Consider the following 20,746-nt stretch of genomic DNA (forward strand, 5'->3'; position numbering starts at 1 on the left):
AAATTTCAAATTTTCAAATTTTCGGCCGAACCGCCGGTTTACCGCCTGAACCGGCGGTTCAACCACAAAACCGGCGGTTTTTCCACAAAACCGGCGGGTTGGTCCACGGTTTTCCGACACAAACCGCCGGTTTCTGACCTCACCTAGCCCCTACGCCTGAAAAGCTTCCGGAACCGGCGGAAACCGGTCGGAACCGCCGGTTCAAACCGGCGGTTTTCGCCCAAAACCGGCGAACCGCCGGTTCATACCAATCCCTACTTTGAACCCCTACGAACCCTATGTCGTTCGACCCTTTGAACCGGCGGTTCGAACCGCCAAACCGCCGGTTCAGGTTCAATATATTGCCGAACCTGAACCGGCCCTTCCGACCCTGCAACCCTTCTGCCGGTTCAATCCGCCGGTTCCGGGCCCGGTTCCGGTTCATGAACCGGCGGTTCCGAACCGCCGGTTAACCGCCGGGCCGGGTCGGTTTGTGCATGCCTAATTACAACTAGTATTGGGTTTCTATGTGGTTGCCTTGTTTGGTAAGTAAGAACAACGTTAGAGAAAGAAGTTTAATTTCACATTAATTTATTCATATTTGCTTATCAGTCACTCGAAACGGATTTCTATGCATGCGACATAGATATTTGGGATCCTAAAAGTATATATATACTCCATTGCATTTGCATGATTGCATCTTAATAAATTGCACATTTATTTTATACTCACTCCGTCCAAAAAAATAGACTAGATTGTGAATGACACGGGTTTTAGACTATCTCCATCCGTGACACTCACCCAACCCAACCCCAATCAACTTTTTAATAAAATATTAATTTCTCTATCCTCCACATATACAACTCTCCCTCAATTCAACCCCCATCAACTTTTTTACTTCCATCAGTGACCCCAACCCAATTAAATATTTTCTTTTTCATATATTTTATATTAATATTTTAATCTATAGTTAATTTAGATATATTAAATAATGTCTAAAAATTATAATAAAAAAATATATGATTCAAATTTAAAACATAAAATATTAGATATTCAAATAATTAAAGCACAATATAATAACAAATTACACACATTAAAAAATACAAGGCGATAATAGAAATAAACAAATCAAAATACAAATGAAGAGTGAAAAAAAGCTAGCTTAAACAAGATAAACATTAGTACATATTTAATTGTTTGTGCCAAATTTAATCACAATGTAGTAGCAAATAATAAAAAATGAAGTAGTTCACATCATTTTTTGGAAGAGTGGTTCACATGATTTTTTTGAAAGAATAATGCACAAGATATTTGAAAAGATATATAGAGATAAATGTAATAATCATTGAATAAAATAAATTAATAATTAATAAAACAATCAAAATTTGATGTAGTGCAAAATTTTCGAGATTGAAAATGTGATGTAGAATTATATTGTTATTGTGCAAATTTATTACAACATACATGTACTCCAATAATCAAGTAATAAAATAAATCTATAATAAAAAGTGAAAAAATAAAAATAAAATATATTTCTATATTCAGCCAATTATAATAAGACATGTGGCATGTGACCCTCCCTTTTTCTAGTGGCTGCAGGGTGATACCGAGAGTGAGGGGCGGTTGGATTAAAATTATTTTAGGATTATTTTTATTTATGCTTTTTTTGTCTTTTATGTGTGACATTGGGTGGAATGTCAGTGATGGAGGTGGTCTTAATGTATAATTGTAAAGTAAGAGAGAGGGAGGTAAAAGGCAGTGGAATAAATGTTAGTGGATTACATTTAATGAGGGATTTTTCATTTTAATGACACGAATTTTTCATTTTTAAGCTTAGTCTAATTTTGGTGAACACCCCAAAATAGTAAAACTAGTCTATTTTTTGTGGAAGTATTACGTTTCAAGCCCTCATAATGAGGGATGTAATCCCTTTATTATCCGTATTCAGATTGGGCCTGTTTGGTTAGCTTATTGGCCCAATCAGCTTGGGCCAACTATGTAGCCTCGCTCGGATATGCAAAATGTCACACCCAGTTTTAAATCCTATTTGGCATATTATATAGTACTACTGTAGTTGCTACAAATTTAAACCAAATAAATAATATGCCAAATACGTAAAACACCTATACTTTTAAAAATCATATAGATATTAAAAATATTATGGATTGTAGTGAGATCCTCTTACTAGTCTGTATGTACTTTATATTTATGCACATGCAAAATAATAAAGAAAAAAAGGTTTTGTCAAATGTGCTAGCCGACAAACTTAGGTAAGTTGTAGCTTGTATTTTATTTCTGAAAAATATTAGTGTTTTATATGAACCGCACCTCAGTATATATAAATCGATGTCATTAATTTCGCTGCATACAAATATCAAACATATGTATATATTTCGTACGCCTCTATGCTTCTTTTTATTATTCTGAAACAAATCAAAACTGATATTTAGTTCTTTTCGTCGAATCTGAATGTCCCTATTTGCTTTTTATTCTTTAATTTGCATGTCTTTGTTTGTACTTTTTTTTTCTTTGACGTGAAGATATCTGTTTACATTTTCATTTGACTCAAAATTTCTTGTTTCAAACATAAAATACTCATGTCTCAATATTATACAAAACCTAGATTTATCCAGTAGATAGCCATTTAATTAAATACAAAGGATCAAGAATCATAAAATCAGCCAAATAAGCCAAGTATAAGAAAACATAAGAGATAAAACTATCAGAAATAGTACTCTACTATGTATTTACACCATAAAATACTATAGATAAGTTTAGCTACTAATGTGCAAATGTAAAAGTATAAAAACAATGTAATTAAAACAATATCTTAAAAATTTATCACGTATTTTATGTCTCCTGTGTAGTTGGTAAACATAGTTAAAATAAAAGAGTGTTTATAATTCGACCTACCAAATTATTGATCTTTACTGTTTATCCAATACGCAATGAAAGTAATAATTGCATATCTCCTAAATTAAATAATAGTACTACCAAATCAGCATCCATAATAGTAGACTAGTGTGCGGACTAGCCGCTAGTCCGCTATTGCGACCGGCTAGCGGTTGATGAACTAGCGCGACGGACGACCTCTCGTCCGTCGGATATGGCGCTAGTCCGCTATTGTGGGCTCCCGACGGACTAGCGCACGGACTAGCGATTTTTCGATTTTTTTTCAAAACTCTATATATATGGCTCATTGCATTTTATATAGAATTTGTGTCGAAATTTTAATTCCGTATTTGTGAATTTATGATTTTGTTTGTTGGGATGTCCTAGTGCTAGTCCATTATTGTGCAGTGGGATGTCCTAGTGATGTGACAGTGCAGTGGCTAGTCCTAATGACGTGACAGGAGATGTTTTTGGCTAGTCATAGTGCTGGTCCGCTGGCTAATCCGTTCTATCATGGATGCTCTAAATGTGTTCACGAGAAATTACATTTTACTATCAAAATACTAGTAGTATAACTGAAAATGAAAAGACAAAAATGGCCATGGATATTCCATACGAATATCCAAAACCAAAAGCCTCTGTGCAGTAATGACGTTGACCAAGTAAGTGGCCCATATCAATGAGCTCAAAATAATTTTATTTCTCGGGGACTGTTTGAGTTATTTTATTTTAGAAAGTTTATAAATTTAAATAAATTACACTGATAGTATTTGAAAAGTTTATAAGACGCCATGCTATATGAATTTATTAGTTAAGTATTAAATTATTTGAACAATAGTAGTACAATACAACTTATAAGTTGGGGTGAGAAATTATACCGAAATACCGTAATACCGGACTTACCGTACCGAAAAAATTCCGAAAATACCGATTTTTCGGTATACCGCAGTTTCCGGTACGGTATGATACCGTACCGCAGTGTTTCGGTACGGTAACGATATCATTTTTTCTATACATTGGTATACCGCGGTATACCGAATCCACGGTATTGGTATACCGAATCCACGGTATACCGGTATACCGTGGTATATCGGTATACCGATATATATATATATATATATATATATATATATATATATGGTTGTGATCATATGATAACCCCTACTTTATGATGAAAAAATATCATTTTATCATCCAAAAAATCTAAAACTATCATTATTAAACAAAAGTATCATTTTATCATTTGAAACTATCATTTTATCCCCTCAAACTATCATTTTATGATGCAAAAGTATCATTTCATCCAAAAAATCTAAACTATCATTATTAAACAAAAGTATCATTTTATCATTTGAAACTATCATTTTATCCCCTCAAACTATCATTTTATGATGCAAAAGTATCAATTATCATCCAAAAAATCTAAAACTATCATTATTAAATAAAAGTATCATTTTATCATTTGAAACTATCATTTTATCCCCTCAAACTATCATTTTATGATGCAAAAGTATCATTTTACCATCCAAAAAATCTAAAGCTATCATTATTAAACAAAAGTATCATTTTATCATTTGAAACTATCATTTTATCCCCTCAAACTATCATTTTATGATGCAAAAGTATCATTTTATCATCCAAAAAATCTAAAACTATCATTATTAAACAAAAGTATCATTTTATAATTTGAAACTATCATTTTATCCCCTCAAATTATCATTTTATGATGCAAAAGTATCATTTATCATCCAAAATATCTAAAACTATCATTATTAAATAAAAATATATGTAATCAAAATAATCCATAAATATATATTAAAAGATACCTAAAGATCAACATCATCGGCAACAACAAATATAATATGATACTTGATAACATGCCAACCAAAATATAAAATTAAATAGAATGATGGACGAATTACGGTATACCGTTACCGTTACCATACTGTTATTACGGTATACCGTACCGTACCGTGTTTCGGTATACCGTTAAAAATGGTATACCGAAACACGGTACGGTATACCGTAATAACGGTATGGTAACCGGTATCAAAAAATATCATACCGAATTTCCGGTATACCGGAATTTCGGTATACCGATAATTCGGTACGGTATCGGTATTGAATTTTTTCATACCGTACTTTCCGGTACGGTATGCGGTATGGCACGGTCGGTACGGTATACCGTACCGACCCACCCCTACTTATAAGTTCGGAAGAGAATTGTGATGTAGAGATATAGTAGTAATTTGGAATGACTAGTATATATTTAAAATAATAAAATATACTCCCTCCATTCCATAGTAATAGAGTCAATTTGCTATTTTAGTACGTTCCATAGTAATAGGGTTATTTCCTTTTTTAGTAAAAGTCAACATATTTTTCCACACCTACTTTACTCTCTCTTACATTTTCCTCCCTTCATCTCTCTACTTTTTCATTTTCCACTTTATTCTCCATTACTTAACTCACATAACACAATTTTTCTTAATCTCCCAGCCGAAAAGAAATGTCTCCATTACTATGGAACGGAGGGAGTATAAGAATTGAATTAACAAAATGAACATTACGAAAAATAAGTCGAAGATGATGAACTACTTCTTTTGGGAACTTATGAATGTTATAGTTTCCTCTTTGCATTTTATAAGCTACATAGCTACTTATCAGCTTATAAGTCTAACCAAATAATTTCCATTCTGCAATAAATATTGCACACAATATCATTTTAACTAGTAGAATGTAAAAATGGTAGTACATGCTAAGGGCTCATTTGGTAAGGAATGTGGGATATAAAAAGATATGTAAAGTAAGGTTAGAAATGCTCGAGATATGTGTAGATAAAATTTTTCTATAGTTATTTGTTATGCTATAAATAATCTTGATTTGTGTATTAGATAATAAATGAAATGAGTAATTGTCTTTATTTTGAAATGTGTGTATATTTTTTTTTAACTATTAGTGGTGCAAAGTCTTTAAATAAACTAATTTAATAACGCAATTAGCTATTATACCAGTCAAATCATGTACATTATTACCTCCATCAGAGAATAAAAAATTCCTTCATCGAAGAACAAATCAATCCTCCCCAAAAATTGACACTCCAGAATCATTTTAAGAATAACAAATAATATATCTTCCACCAATTCAAACAATTTATTTTTAGAAAATCAAATACACTCAAATAAACCACGATCATCACGGCCTTGAAGAGGCAAAGCGAAGGAAGAACCGATTGAACCATCTGAATTTGAAAAAATCAAAGAGAAAAAATATCTAACCACATGTTCATCTTTGTCATATTTTTCAATAGATTGAAAAAGAAAACACATTAGATTTTAGACGAATATTCATTTTAGCATATAGAAGAATCGGTCAACCACGATAGAAACCCAGCCATGAATCTACATCGATGCTCCGGTGGTTGTGATCCGACCGATGCCGCAGAGTGAAACACAATCCAAAATTTGAAGGCCAGCGAGATCATAAACAATATCGTCGGAGTTAATGTCGCCACTGGAGTATCTGGACGGTCGCCGTGATAGAGGAAATGGGTGGTCTTGTCGGTGGTATTTACTTAATCGGCAAGAAGAGGGACGAGGAAGGGGATTTTGGGGGAGAAAGAAAATCATTTGAGGGAGGTTAGCATCGGAAATCATGAGGGAACAGATACATATCCCACTAAATTTGTGGGTTACATAACTATGCAAAACAAGGTACTTTTGGCCTGGCCGAGGAGTGCCTCGGTCTTTTATTGGGCTTTAAGTTAAGCTTTTGTTTAATATCAAACAAATAGAAATGTATGATATAATTCTTTATCTTGGCATTACATGCTTATCAAACAGGCCCTAATAGTGTTAATTCATGCTATGTCATCCACCATTTAGTTGTGCAATCGGTCAACTTTTTCCTTTATTGTTCAATTTCTTAAAAATAGAAACAATATAGTATTTTCCTCTATTAGTATTTTATTCTTTCTCTAATTAACTTACAAAACAATGCTACATATAATCATGTGCTAAAAATCAAATTTTCATATTTAATGGGACAAAGAGAATATGTTTTATGGCAAACGCTGAAAGTGTGCACTTCCCATTCTCCTCCATCACTCTCACCGTCTTCCTCTACCTTCGCCTCCACTTTCGCCTCTCCAATTCCTCTAGTATTCTCACCATCCTCATCCACACCTACCTCATTCTCGCCATGTCACGGATACTGCCACCATATTGAAGAGGTGCATCCTACCTCCACTGTTTTGTTCTCCCTACTCTTCCTATAGACCATGTCATTCCCTTTCTCTCTAGTCGGGTCAAACTCGCACCTGGATTGACGCACATTATATGCGTGTGCAAGAGCTCTCCTTGTCTATTACTCCTTCCGTTCCCTCATAGTTGAGTTATTTTTCCATTTCAAGAAGTTCCCTCATAGTTGAGTGATTTCTATATATAGTTTTTTTTAAAATCAAAGACGCCCTTTGTGGGCGGGGGTTTAGGCAGACCCCCAACCCGTAAATAAGATCAAAATATAATGTTTCGACAGCATGATCTTAGCCCAAAAGTGACTAAGATCCAAAATAAGAACATGAAAATATAAACCAGAGGTCCCACAAGCTGAGATCCTCCATGCTATCAAGATGAAAAGAAGTGCCAAATAAACAAAAGGAAGCGATAAATATAAAGAAAGGTAAACCATCATGAGCTCAAGATCAATCCACATCTCTACGTCAGAAGCGGAAGTTAGGATATCCCAGCTAGTCCATCCTAACTAGTGCCTTCAGGTACCGAGGCGCAAAGATTGGATCAAAGTATGTAAGGGCAGGGGTCTGGACCCCCTACCTGCCAGAAAGTCGGCAGCCCGGTTCCCTTCCTTGTAGATGTGTGAGAAGCGAACGTGCCATTGAGATGTCATGCTCCGGATCAAAGCCATATGATGTCTAAAATCTGCGGAGCCAAGATGTCCAGCTGACAATAAACTAACCAGAGCCGCTGAGTCCAACTCTATCCAAATGTTAGTAGAAAGCTCCATAGCCATCCCTAAACCCCGAATCAGAGCCAAAAGCTCCGCTTCAAAGCTCGATGATGCAGCAACCGGAGAACAGAAGGCCCGTAGAAGACCTGCATCAGATCCACGAACCAATCCTCCCTCCACCGCCTTCTATATATACACTACTAGAATAATTGTCTTTCACTAAAGCATGGATAACCTCTCCAAGGTGATGATTTGGATTTTGAAATTTAAACTTTATAACATAGACAACTAGGGATGTCAATCGGGCCGGCCCATCGGGTTTCGGGCCGGCCCTACTCGGGTTGCGGGTCAATCGGGTGCGGGCTAATCGGGCTGTGAATTCTTTCGGGTTGTAAAGTTCAACCCTAACCCTAAAAGCTCGGGTTTCGGGTTAGCCCAGCGGGTTAATCGGGTTGCTACCGATAAGATTAACATGCAATCAATCCAATAAATAACGATGAAAATTAGTTATATTCATAAAATGTAAAATATTTAATTATGATACATTTGAGATATATGGTCAAACTCAATCATAAACATGATCAAATACTAATATTTGAGATATTTCGAGAAATTTTAATGCATGTTGTAGAAATTTAAATATTTTTTAAGTGAATTTGAAGTTTTTAATTTATTTATCAATTATTATATTAATAAAAATTCAATATATAATTTGTATATTTAATATTAAATTGAAAGTTGTTTTTTAGTTATCTATATTATAAAATTAATCAATAAAATGTCGAATTATGAGTAAAAAATAGAATAATAGAAATTTTATCGGGTTTTCGGGCCAACCTATCGGGTTTTCGGGTCTAGCCCTAACGGGTCGCGGGTTAATCGGGTTTTAATTTTATCGGGCTAGAAATTTCCAGCCCTAACCCTATAAATTTGGCGGGCTATTCGGGTCAGCCCACGGGTTGCGGGCTACATTGACATCCCTATAGACAAGTATAGATTTAATTTGCCACTGGTTTTACTAATTTTGGACATTGTATAAGTTTAGAATGATTTTTCAAATTGGTGTCAAAATTCTGGAAATTTCTGAATTTGAGCTGAAAAAATTGTTACTTGTATACTTAAGTAAATTGTTGTTGAGCTTATACTTGTGGCCAATCATTCTAATTTGTAGTGTTTCTAGTCTTGTATTTTCTATACTTTTCTTTGTTCATGATGGAAAATGCTATATTGGAGTTATAAATAGTTTGTTTATGCATTCACTACTTTTGTCGTTTTAATGTGTTTTTGATATTTCATATACGTAGCTAGAATTTGGGATTTGTATAAGTTAAGACAGTTGTTTTCTTTTTACATTTTTCTCTAGTGCTTTCTTAAAATTATGAAATTTCATTGTTACAGGCTGCAGATTGTTCACATGATAGAAGAAGCACAAGACAATCTATGTACCTACACATATACCATGCTCTTTTGGATGGATTAGAATATTATAATTTTAGTACTAATGATGTTTTATGTAATTGAAGTAGAACCAATGTACCTACAAATATGTTATGTTCTTTTGACATATTAAAATTTTGATATATATTCATTTTGACGTTTTATTCCGAAAGTGCTTTTAAAAATTTTGTTGGATGCTTATAAATTTTGTATATTGAAAAGGAACATGTAAATTTAAAGTATTTTAATGATACAACTGTAATTTATAAATATTCGAAGGATCAAAAAATAAATTATAGAAATATGTTGGTGGAAAACGTAAATTCCATAAAATACAGGGGGAATTGTAATTTTGAATATTTATAAAATTATTTAAATGATGAAACTGTAATTTATAAATATTTGAAGGAACAAAATATAAATTATAGAAATTTGGTGGTAGAAAATGTAAATTCCATAAAATGTAGGATGAAATTATAATTTTAAATATTTATAAGTGGCGTTTTGTAAATTTTTTATTCTAGACGTAGGTGTAGTTGTAAAACTCATATTGTGGTACTTTCTAATGCCACTACGCAAGGATTTTTCCTGACACTTTTAGGTGAATCAATAGAAGGTATATCCTGTCACTAAATTTATTAATATACATTACATTAATTCACTTTTATCAAGTGCCATAACAAGTAAAATGTCAAAAAAGTGCATTTATACTTGCACTTTTGAGTGCCATGAAAGACCTTTTTTTTAGTAGTGATAGTTGCAGGAGCGCTCCTTGTCTATTACTCCATCCGTTCCCTCATAGTTGAGTTATTTTTCCATTTCAGGAATTTCCCTCATAGTTGAGTCATTTCTATATATAGTAACTTTTTTCTCTTTCTTACTTTACTCTCTCTTACTTCATTCTCTCTACGTTATTCACTTTTTACATTATTATCTCTACCTTTTTTTCTCTTTCTTATTTTTTTAATCTATTTATTTAACACATTCAACATTTTTTTCTTAAACTTCGTATCGAAAAGTTTCACCTCAACTATAAGGGAACGAAGGGAGTACTTATTTGTTTTTTATTTTTCAAGATATCCTCCTTCGTGCATACACTTAAAGTACTAACTCTCATCCCAAACCCGCATCGGGATCGGGTTTGGTTTGACAGGACGCGTGTGTACGGGCGTTCCTTTAGTAGTAAATTTATTGATTTTTTTGGTAAATTTATTTTAATGCAGGTATTTTCCACATTGAATAATATAGCTTCACTGGGCCGTAAAACCGAACTTAATTTATTCAATACAGCCCATAAGATGTGGCCCAGATTTTGTATTTTTTTCTTTAAAGATAAGAGAGGAATCATCAGCAATAAAGCAGAAGCCGTGTGAGCGCGCCACGTGTACGGTCCGATTTCAATGAAATTGGCTCGGCACGCATTGTTAGGTCAATATTAGGTGGCATCTTCACGCATCTTTTTATTATCCGTCCAGTTTTCTCTCTCTTCAAACCCTAGACTTTTTTCTCTCAAAAATTATTCTCTTTCCAGAATTTCGTCTTGTTTTTGGTGATGGAAACGGAACGCGTGACTGAACTGACCATGGATCGCCGACCGAGAAAGAGGCCTCGTTTGGGCTGGGATGTTCTTCCTCAAGGTCCTCAGGTAATTATTTCGATCAGATCTGTGTATTCCTTTTCCTTTTGTCGCCGTTGTCTTGTTGATTTTTTTGTAGATCTGATGGAAAATTGTGATTTTTATGGGATCAGGTATGAATTGATTGTTTTATCTATAATTCGTGGTTCCCGGATGCATATTCTAGTATGTCAGTTAATTTGTTCATGAGTTTTCTGGTTTTTGTGATTTTTATGGGATCAGGTATGAATTGATTGTTTTTTTCTATAAATCGTGGTTCCTGGATGCATATTCTTGTATGTATGTTAATTTGGTCTCGAGTTTTGTGATTTATGCCAATTTTTTTCATTTCTATGATTTCGAATGGTTTAATTGTTTAATTAAATGTTTTAATCCAGATCGATTAATTTTCTTTGTCTGTTTTACGAGTTATAGTTATAAATCGAACTGCTGTCGATTTTAATGGCTATGTATAAAAGTCTGCCGATTTCCATTTTTTCACCAAGGTTTTTCATAATCTTATTGAATTTTTAATTTTAAGATGAATAACTCTTATAAATATATATCCTTCTTTTAGTTCTTGGTTTGTTGTGTGGGAGATTGTGTTGGTATGGTACTTGTGGTAAGGAAGAGGTAAACAAAATAAGTTATTTTTGATGATGAGGAAAATGTGAATGGATGGCTGTGTGTAGGCTCAGCTAGGATTATTTCCTGGACAAGAGATTGGAAACGTGACAAGCTATGCACCTTCAAGAGCCATCTGGGACCAATCCAGTTCTCTGTTTGTTAAGGGCTTGGCTCAAAATGGTTCTCCCCCGTTGCGAGAAGATGACAAAGATGGGCATTATATGTTTGCTATTGGAGAAAATCTAACTTCTCGCTGTAACTACCTTCACTACCATAAGAATATATTACTCGTCTTTGCTTTTGTTGTTTTCTTGTGCCTGTGTGGATTAATTGATGTTTGCCTTAACTTTAAAGTGTGGATTGGGATTTTATTTTGAATAGATGAAATTCCAATTTAGATTAGTGTTTGTATGTAAGCATAATTTAGTCTCAAAAGATGGGAATAATTTCTTTGTATTGATGAATTAAAAGATATTGTGATTTTTTTCAATTTTTATATAGCTGTTGCATCATGCACGTGCTTACATAATGCTTTATCTTTGTGCTGATGTTGTTTCATATCAATTTTTGCAGATAAGATTCACAGCAAGATGGGTGAAGGTAAGTTACTTCAATTCATTTATTGAGTTTCTATTCATGTTTTGCAGTTGCCTTTTCTAATTAATAATGTTCAATTCAGGTACCTTTGGCCAGGTTTTGGAATGCTGGGATAGGGAAAAAAAGGAAATGGTAGCTGTTAAAATTGTTCGTGGAATTAAGAAGTACCGTGAAGCAGCAATGATTGAGATTGACGTGCTTCAACAACTTGGTAGACAGGACAAAGGTGGCAACCGGTGAGTTATTATTTTGCACTTTATAATGACTTTGCCACTCTTTTGGCCTTTTGTGAATGATTGCAGAGGTTGAACAAGTTTATTCCTTGCAGTTGTGTTCAAATACGGAACTGGTTTGACTATCGTAACCATATCTGTATTGTAAGTATATAATTGATTTGGTGGATTCATTTCCCCAACCTAACAAATATTATGGGAGTTAAAGTTGTCCATGGGCTTAAATGGTTTCAACAGGTCTTTGAGAAGCTTGGACCAAGCTTATACGATTTCCTACGCAAAAACAATTATCGCTCATTTCCCATTGATCTTGTCCGTGAGATTGGAAGACAACTGTTGGATTGTGTAGCATGTGTGTAAATAGTTTCTCCCATTAGTAACACTTTAGTCTTACATATTTACTGCATGGATGAATCACCCTCTGCATTAGTTATGATTTTCTCACTTTATCATGATAGGTATAATCATTCTTATTTGGTGTTGTCCTTTTGTGTTGAATCTTTTTCTATCACCTCAGTTATGCATGATTTGCACCTCATCCACACGGACCTGAAGCCTGAAAATATTCTTCTAGTCTCACCAGATTACATAAAGGTTCCTGATTACAAGGTAGCGTGTGTGAGCTTTCATTGAGTATGCTTTGAAGTGGATATTTATTTGCTCTATTTGCTAGATTTAGTTTCCTCAATGATATTTTTTTCATTGTGTTTTAACTTCTGTAATCAGGGTCTGTCGAGGTCATCACCCAAGGACAGTTCATATTACAAGAGAATTCCAAAGTCTAGTGCTATCAAGGTAATAGATTTTGGTAGCACGACATATGACAGGCAGGACCAGTCATACATTGTTTCTACTCGACATTACCGAGCTCCTGAGGTTATCCTAGGTATTGGATTAAGTAAATAATCTCTTTATTTGGATTTCCTCATTTACTAATATTTTGCCTTTGTGCATTAGTTTCTGAACTCTTTTATTTGATTTTTGTCTGTAGGTTTGGGATGGTCTTACCCTTGTGATGTATGGAGTGTAGGATGTATCCTGGTGGAACTCTGCTCGGTATATGCTGTCATTATTTCATCCTACCAGCTTATGTTGCTATTAATTTTATGCAACTTCTTAACCGTTACCCTTTTACTGCTTGTAGGGTGAAGCATTGTTCCAAACCCATGAAAATTTGGAGCACCTTGCAATGATGGAAAGAGTTCTTGGACCACTGCCCCAGCATATGCTAAAGAAAGCAGAGTAAGCTCATGCATACTCCTCGTGGTGGTGATTAATATAAAAGCAAGTGTTGCTAATATCTTGTTTGGTAAATTGTTTTCCAGCCGACATACTGAGAAGTATGTTAGGAGGGGTAGGTTAGATTGGCCAGAGGGAGCAGCATCCAGAGAGAGTATCAAATCCGTATTGAAGTTGCCTAGGCTTCAGAATTTGATCATGCAACATGTAGATCACTCAGCTGGAGATCTAATTAACCTATTACAAGGGCTATTGAAGTATGAACCCTCCGAAAGATTGTCAGCCGAGGAGGCCCTACGGCACCCTTTCTTTACAAGGGACCATCTGAGGAGATACTAAAATTCTTGCATGAAATGGAAGAGGTGGGAGCTGATTGACGTGCGTCAGGTCAAGCCGTCAAGGTGAAGCACTATGCATGGATGGGATGTGGTGCTCTAATGATGACAGCACCCTTGTATATAGATCCACATTGGGGGGAGTGGTTAAGGCCTTGAATCTCCCCTTCCATCTCCCTTGTCTTGTAATAGGCTTTTGGCTGGTTGTGATTTTTTATTTTTTAATCTGACTCGCATGCGATGTTGAATTCTTTTAACTATAGAGATAGATTTAACTAACTGTCTGGCTATGGTCTATCTGTATCCCAATAAAAGAAGTTTACAAATCACGGTTTCAGTTAACAAGTTTTGTCTTGTGTGTTTTTATGTCAAGTGTTATGAACCATGAATCACGATTGATCTTTAGGTAAATAGTTTTAGTGAATCATGAATGTAACTTCTACCAGTTCACTGAAGTAAATGGATTAGATGCAATATAAAATGACTAATTTGATATTAAAGTGGTAGTAATTGTATCTTAATCATGTTGAGGCGCAATTCACATATATGCACCTAAAGGGACTTGAATCTGCAATTAACTCATATGCACCTAAAGGACTTGAATCAGCAAGTCACTCATATGCACCTAAAGTGACTTAAGAGTCTTGACCGGTTTGTAGGTTACTAATTTTTATATAAGTAATAGTTGTAAAGAATAGGATGCATTTAACTTCAAATCAATACTTAAAAAGTCGATTGGTTTCGAATAAGTTCAGTGAGATTTAAATGGTGTACTGAATCAACTTATGCTTAACTTGAGTCTCAAATTAAAATTTCACAACATTGGGTTTGGCTAGCGGTGAATATTCGGATTTTAGATTGGATTTTTGCTAGATCCGGCCCAAAATTCTGAAATTTTAAGAAAATAAATCCAATCCAATACGAATTGTCCAACCAAATTTTAATTATGAAATCTGATCCGATCCAAAAAAATCCAAAATTGTGTAAAAATATATTCTATAAAAAATCCGAAAAAATGAATATCCAAAACCAGATTTTGAAAATCTAATGTATCAAATACCATTATATTGTTCATTAAGATTTTACATTTGCTAGGTTTATAATTGTAATATATTTTTCTTATATATGTAATGAGGGGTGTGTTATATATGCTAACTCAATTGCTAACTACAATTAAATAATAGTCATTAGATATTCAAATCAAGAGCCTAGATCATCAGCTCCGTAATATTAATACGATAAAAAAATGTCAATAAGGGTATTAAGGTCAATTTACCACAAATTAGTTATAACTAACTTTTGAAAAATATCTCATAACTTTAAAACGCATATAACTTTCTTGATTTAAATTATGTTTTCGCACAATATATATCAAATTAAAGATAATTTCATAAGGATTCTAATGAGATCTCACTTGCATATGTTCCGATGTCAAAATTTGAAAAAATTCAAAAAATTTTAATTTTTTCGTACAGCAATAAATGTCAACATAGTATATAAAATATGTCAATATTGCATTGTGTTGACATTCTCAAATCATTGTGTTAATATTTTCGAAACACTATATTGACATTTTCATCCAAACTCCTAATTTTGTAGTTTTTTTTATCTTTTTCAATTTAATTAATAAAAACAAAAATTACATGTGCCAAATTTTAGACCACAATATTCCTAAAATTCTATGGTCTTAAATTAGTTGTAGTTAGCAATTAAATAATGAGTTAGCAATTGTGATATATAAATATATTTTGGATTTCATATTACTTTTGATTTTAAAATGTGATCCGAACATCCAAAATTTATAGTAGTAATTAATTAGATTCCAATCCGAACTAAAGGAATCGAATATTATATTTTGATTTGGTTCGACAGATTTCGAATTGTTTCCTCACCCATAAATTTAACTAAATTGAATCATTGTATCAAACGATTTAAAAAACAAATAATCAAGTTAATTTTTTTTTTTCTAGATTTTCAAATTTATCTAGTAAACTCCTCAACATAAAGCAGTTAAGCAGTCTACCCTTATTCGGCTCATTAGTGTATAATTTAATTAAACTAGATTGGATATATATAGCTCATGTCATGTTAATATATCCAATCAACAATAGCACTTAAAAAAAATGCTGAAATTGATATGGTAATACGCAAACAGAATAACTTTATATTTGCCTAAACTCGTGATACGCAATTTATTATGTAGCTTAATAAATGAAACCATATTGTTAGATCTAATGGGAGTTGGGCTCAACTCAAATTCATAAATATTATCCAAATCGTTTACTACTATAAATCTGTATATCATTCCATTGAAATCAAATGTAGGTAACCGACCACAGCACGCGGCATATATTGAGGGATCAACGTCGTTCGACGCCTTCACATATACATACATATATTATATATATTCCGACGCTGCCACCTTGTCTTCCCCCCCTCTCTTCAATCTCAGCAGTTCCAGCTTTGATTTCTGGAGAAGGGTGCGTTTTTTCCCCTTCGATTTGATTTTCATGCATTATTTCGGTTTTTTTATCTCTCCCTATTCTTGCCTGTTTTGTGTTTGGGACAATGCTGCTTTTGATTTTTTTTTTTCATGATGATTTCAAGCTTTTGGTGAAGGAATTTGATGAATTGTACATTGAATTTTTATGTTGTTGAGGGGAGGAATTAATGATGTGATATATTTGTTGGTTTATTAACAATTGTTTGTTTGTTTCTTTATTTATATTATTCCCCCTTTTGTGCCCTCATTTTCTAATATCTGTTGAATTGAAAACTGCTGCATTCAACATTATGAGCTCTAGAATCATAGATTGAGGAAAATAATGGTAATCAAATCAATATTAGCCAATTTTCTCTTCAAGCCTTACATTTTTGTTACATTGTTTTCGTTTTTCTTTTCTATTTTAGAATGTGGATCCAATCATAGGTACTTCTGTTCTGATGCAAAATAATCTATAATTATAGCAATGGTCCCCTTTTGGTTGGAAATTCTTATTGAATTAATATCATAATTGACTACTTCAAATGCTGTCTATTTTCCTGTGTATCTGATGAGATCAAGAATAGTTTGTGCCAAAGGTGTAGGGATTCTGTAGGAATACACTCTATGTAAAAATGTTCAAAATTTGAACATGTAATCATGCTTCCATCTCTATATGTATTACGTAGTTGTGAAGTTGAGTTTGTTGCTTATTTTCAAGATAACATCACCAAATCACTATATGTTTCATTTTTCAAGGCACTATTTTTTGCTGCTCAATGGGTTATGCAGAAGAGCTTATCACGTTAGAAGGAGAAGAGCCTCTGGCTTCCTTTGGGGTAATAACTGATGTTCAGTATGCTGACATCCCAGATGGCGTCTCGTTTCTTGGTGTCCCCCGCTACTACAGGCACAGCATCAACGTGCTGCAGAGAGCAGTCAAGAAATGGAACAAAGAGAAGGTGGACTTTGTGATCAATTTTGGGGACATGGTTGATGGATACTGCCCCAAAGATCAATCTCTAGCTGCTGTCAAGGATATTGTCAATGAATTCAGCCTCTTCAATGGCCCAGTATATCACTTGATAGGCAACCACTGTCTGTACAATCTCCCACGCGACACATTGCTACCTATGCTTAACATCCCTCCAAGTGATCTTCATGCCTATTACGACTTCTCCCCTGTTCCAGAGTACAGATTTGTGGTTCTTGATGGCTATGACATCAGTGGCATTGGTTGGCCTGAGGATCATCCAAATGCAGTGAAGGCAGTCGATTTTCTTTTGGAGAGAAATCCGAATTCGGACAAGAATAGCCCTAATGGACTTCTTGGAAGGGACAGGAGGTTCCTCATGTTCAACGGGGCAGTAGGGAAAGAGCAGCTTGAGTGGCTGGATGGAGTCCTTCAAGATGCAACGAGCTTGAACCAGAAGGTGGTGATCTGCTCCCATCTGCCTTTGGATCCCAACGCTTCGTCTAATGAGGCGTTGCTTTGGAACTACAACGAGGTGATGGACTTGATACACCGGTACGATTGCGTGAAAGTTTGCCTTTCAGGGCATGATCACAAGGGGGGTTACTCGGTGGACTCCCATGGGGTCCACCACCGGATCCTCGAGGCCGCGTTGGAGTGCCCCCCGGGGACCAATGCTTTCGGGCACATTGATCTGTACCCCAATGGTTTGCTGCTGTCAGGTACTGATAGAATGGAGACTCAAGAGATTGTTTACAGTCGCTGCTAGTTGATCACACCCTGATGTTTTTTTTGTCTTATGTTGCGTTGTTTGAGGACTGATGATTTGTGATTGATCCATGTGAATATACATGATTCTTGATTTCTTCTCGAATAGTGCTGTTGATAGTCTAGTCTTTACTTAAGACCATTTCTAAACGCTCTCTTTGTGCACAGTTTGAAGCTTAACCTTTTCTCTGTTTTTGTGATGTATTCTAATGGAAAGGGCCTCCAAGGCTATTGATTTCTTGTATTTGAGTGTTGATGAACTTGAATTTTGTTGCTATTTTTGCCAATATTTGAGTAATATTCAGGATACGCTTGTTTCTCATGATTTGTGTATAGCTTTGTAAATGAAGAAAAGATTTCCAAGTAAAGTAAAAAATCAATCACAGCATATTTTATCTTATTGCGTGTAGAAGTACTGCATCTCCATCATCCTTAGTGCTATGCACTTGACTTTGCATATTCTATTAGATTTGTTTTATCATAATTATATCAGCAACTGAATATTCTAATTCGCGATTCACATGATTCGTGATCACAAAACTATTTTGTGTAAAAAATTAAATAAATTCATAAAGAAGAAATACTCTCTCACAAATAACGCATGAGATTCACTTGAAAGGTTGAAGCCTCTTTGGCAATTTTACCTTTTTACAACTTTTTTTCTTTTAGTGGTTAAAATTAATAGTTGTAATCACTTTACAAATATATTTTCAAATAAAATTTAGAAAATATATTCTCAGGCCTATCACTAATCCTTTTTTGTCAAATACGTAAATAAATATTGCATCAAAATTTATAGTAGTCGAATTGGCATTCTCATCGTCATTGACTTTCGGAAATTGCCACGTTCCTTCCTATATTCAAGGGTGTACGAAGAATATGTGTACATTAGTATATATCCATATGGCCTACTTAAAAAAAGTACGTGCAATGAAATATTTTTAACAATTTCGTTGACAATTTTAGATAATCGAGATTGAATACTCCTACTAGCTAAAATATCATGTCGTGTACACTACAATCTACTCCACTCCTTTATATTGATATAAGATTTTATTCAAGAAAAAAAATGAACATAAAAACTCGGAAAACATCTCCTAAAATTTTGGACCAAGCCTCGTTATAATGTTCACAACAAAGATGAAGCCAAAATAAAAACAACACTAATTAATTAAAATCAAAATCAATCCCATCAAGTATCTACCATCAAGAATCCAAGTCCAAGACAAAATGCCATAGCATGGGAACGAAAAAAGTGCAAAAAAAACCAAGAAAATAAATTAAAATTCAACATCACAAACGTCTTAAAATTCAACTTTTATGCATCACACAATGATTCTATCTCCCAAGAATCACTCTTACCATACACAAATCACTAAGCCACACCTCTTTCCTTCCCCCACATTATACAAATTGAAAATAAAAGTTAAATAAAATAAAATAAAATCAGTTGGAGGCCTTAGCCTTCCTCTTCTCCATGAAGAAGAATCCAAAGAGCGACACAACCGAGAAGGCGGAGAAGCAAACCGCGGCGATGTCGAGTGACACGTGGCGGCCCGTGACACCCTCGATGGAGAAGAGGTTGGCGGACTTCTCGGCGTTGGTGGTTTGGCCGTAGCCGACCTGCTCGCCGGCAGCGTTGTAGACGTAAGCCCTGATGAAGTAGGTGGCGGTGGGCACGTCCCTCTTGACGGTGTAGGTGACGGAGTTGTCGGAGGCGGAGTATGGCCTCTCCACGATGGTGTGCTGGCACGTCTTGTCCTTCTTCAAGAGGTCCACCGTCTTCCTCCACCCACGGTCCTTCTGGCTGATCGGAGCGTAGCACAGCTGCACCTTCACCGTCTTGTAGCTCGACTCTGTCCCCGCGGGATACGTCGTGTTCACTTTCCACGACACCGTTATCTTGGCTTCTCCCGCCTTCAGTACTGCATAATCATGGTAACATAATTGTTAAGATCATCGACTGCATATTAGTTTGATATTGTCCCCTTTAAGACATGTCTGCATGGATTTGTTTTGAAAAAGACCTCAGACTAATTAGGAGATTTACCTTGGCCGGCTTTGACTGAAGCGTCGAGGTCAAGGGTTCTCTTGAGAGAAGAGAAGGTGATGGCGTAGCAAGAGGCGGCCAAGCACGAAAGCAAGATGGTTGCAACGATAGCTCTGTTGATCTCCATTTGAAGAAAGTGATGTTGCAGAGGAGGTTGGAGGCTGATTGTGAGGAGTTGAAGATAAAGAATGGATTGGTTTATATAGATGGGAAAAGGCTGGGTATATATAAATATCTTTTCACATTCAAATCAAACTTAACCCTCAAAAAAGTCAAACACTATAATCCAACTTGAATATATGTGTTAGTGGTAGTGATTAACAAGAACTGATGAAGAAAAAATGGATGATGATGATGATGTTTTTCATTTATTTTATTGTGAGGGTGGCCCGAAGGTATATTCAAGAGATATATGCGTGTGACTGTTTTCCTATGTGTAGTTGACTTGGCTTATTAATACTACATTCTTGTTTTGGTTGGTTATGAACTGGAGGTGTGTGTGATACTTGCTGTAAAGAATCATGATACTCATTTTGTACTTTTTTTGTAGTTGA

The 20,746-nt window shown here is 34.8% G+C and overlaps 3 protein-coding genes across 3 annotated transcripts; 2 read left to right on the forward strand and 1 right to left on the reverse strand.

The window, feature by feature from the left end:
• The first annotated feature begins 10,725 nt into the window (after window positions 1-10,725).
• On the forward strand, window positions 10,726-14,261 carry LOC121758732 (serine/threonine-protein kinase AFC2-like). The gene is made up of 11 exons (XM_042154120.1): window positions 10,726-10,918; window positions 11,581-11,770; window positions 12,089-12,115; window positions 12,195-12,348; window positions 12,441-12,489; window positions 12,583-12,697; window positions 12,863-12,954; window positions 13,072-13,231; window positions 13,337-13,401; window positions 13,490-13,587; window positions 13,671-14,261. Exons 1-11 carry the CDS (start codon window positions 10,826-10,828, stop codon window positions 13,921-13,923), a joined length of 1,296 nt encoding a protein of 431 aa, XP_042010054.1. The 5' UTR covers window positions 10,726-10,825; the 3' UTR covers window positions 13,924-14,261.
• A 1,915-nt stretch (window positions 14,262-16,176) lies between these two features.
• Window positions 16,177-18,380, forward strand: LOC121758132 (manganese-dependent ADP-ribose/CDP-alcohol diphosphatase-like). The gene is made up of 2 exons (XM_042153561.1): window positions 16,177-16,399; window positions 17,161-18,380. Exon 2 carries the CDS (start codon window positions 17,181-17,183, stop codon window positions 18,141-18,143), a length of 963 nt encoding a protein of 320 aa, XP_042009495.1. The 5' UTR covers window positions 16,177-16,399; window positions 17,161-17,180; the 3' UTR covers window positions 18,144-18,380.
• A 1,038-nt stretch (window positions 18,381-19,418) lies between these two features.
• Window positions 19,419-20,390, reverse strand: LOC121757381 (high-affinity nitrate transporter 3.1-like). Its single transcript, XM_042152934.1, has 2 exons — window positions 20,193-20,390; window positions 19,419-20,067 (listed from the first exon to the last, which is right to left on the reverse strand). The coding sequence occupies exons 1-2, from the start codon at window positions 20,317-20,319 to the stop codon at window positions 19,589-19,591; spliced, it is 606 nt and encodes a 201-aa protein (XP_042008868.1). The 5' UTR covers window positions 20,320-20,390; the 3' UTR covers window positions 19,419-19,588.
• Between the last annotated feature and the right edge of the window lie 356 nt (window positions 20,391-20,746).

The sequence above is a fragment of the Salvia splendens genome, chromosome 12, assembly GCF_004379255.2.
Source record: "Salvia splendens isolate huo1 chromosome 12, SspV2, whole genome shotgun sequence".
In the NCBI taxonomy this organism is placed as follows: Eukaryota; Viridiplantae; Streptophyta; class Magnoliopsida; order Lamiales; family Lamiaceae; genus Salvia; species Salvia splendens.

Bases quoted from the DNA above. Each gene is read 5' to 3' on its own strand.
- LOC121758732 (XM_042154120.1), top strand. From the start codon at position 10,826: ATGGAAACGGAACGCGTGACTGAACTGACCATGGATCGCCGACCGAGA. The intron at 12,698-12,862 runs GTGTGTAAATAG...CTATCACCTCAG, and splicing joins ACTGTTGGATTGTGTAGCAT to TTATGCATGATTTGCACCTC. The intron at 13,588-13,670 runs GTAAGCTCATGC...ATTGTTTTCCAG, and splicing joins CATATGCTAAAGAAAGCAGA to CCGACATACTGAGAAGTATG.
- LOC121758132 (XM_042153561.1), top strand. From the start codon at position 17,181: ATGGGTTATGCAGAAGAGCTTATCACGTTAGAAGGAGAAGAGCCTCTG.
- LOC121757381 (XM_042152934.1), bottom strand. From the start codon at position 20,319: ATGGAGATCAACAGAGCTATCGTTGCAACCATCTTGCTTTCGTGCTTG. The intron at 20,068-20,192 runs GTAAATCTCCTA...ATGATTATGCAG, and splicing joins TTCAGTCAAAGCCGGCCAAG to TACTGAAGGCGGGAGAAGCC.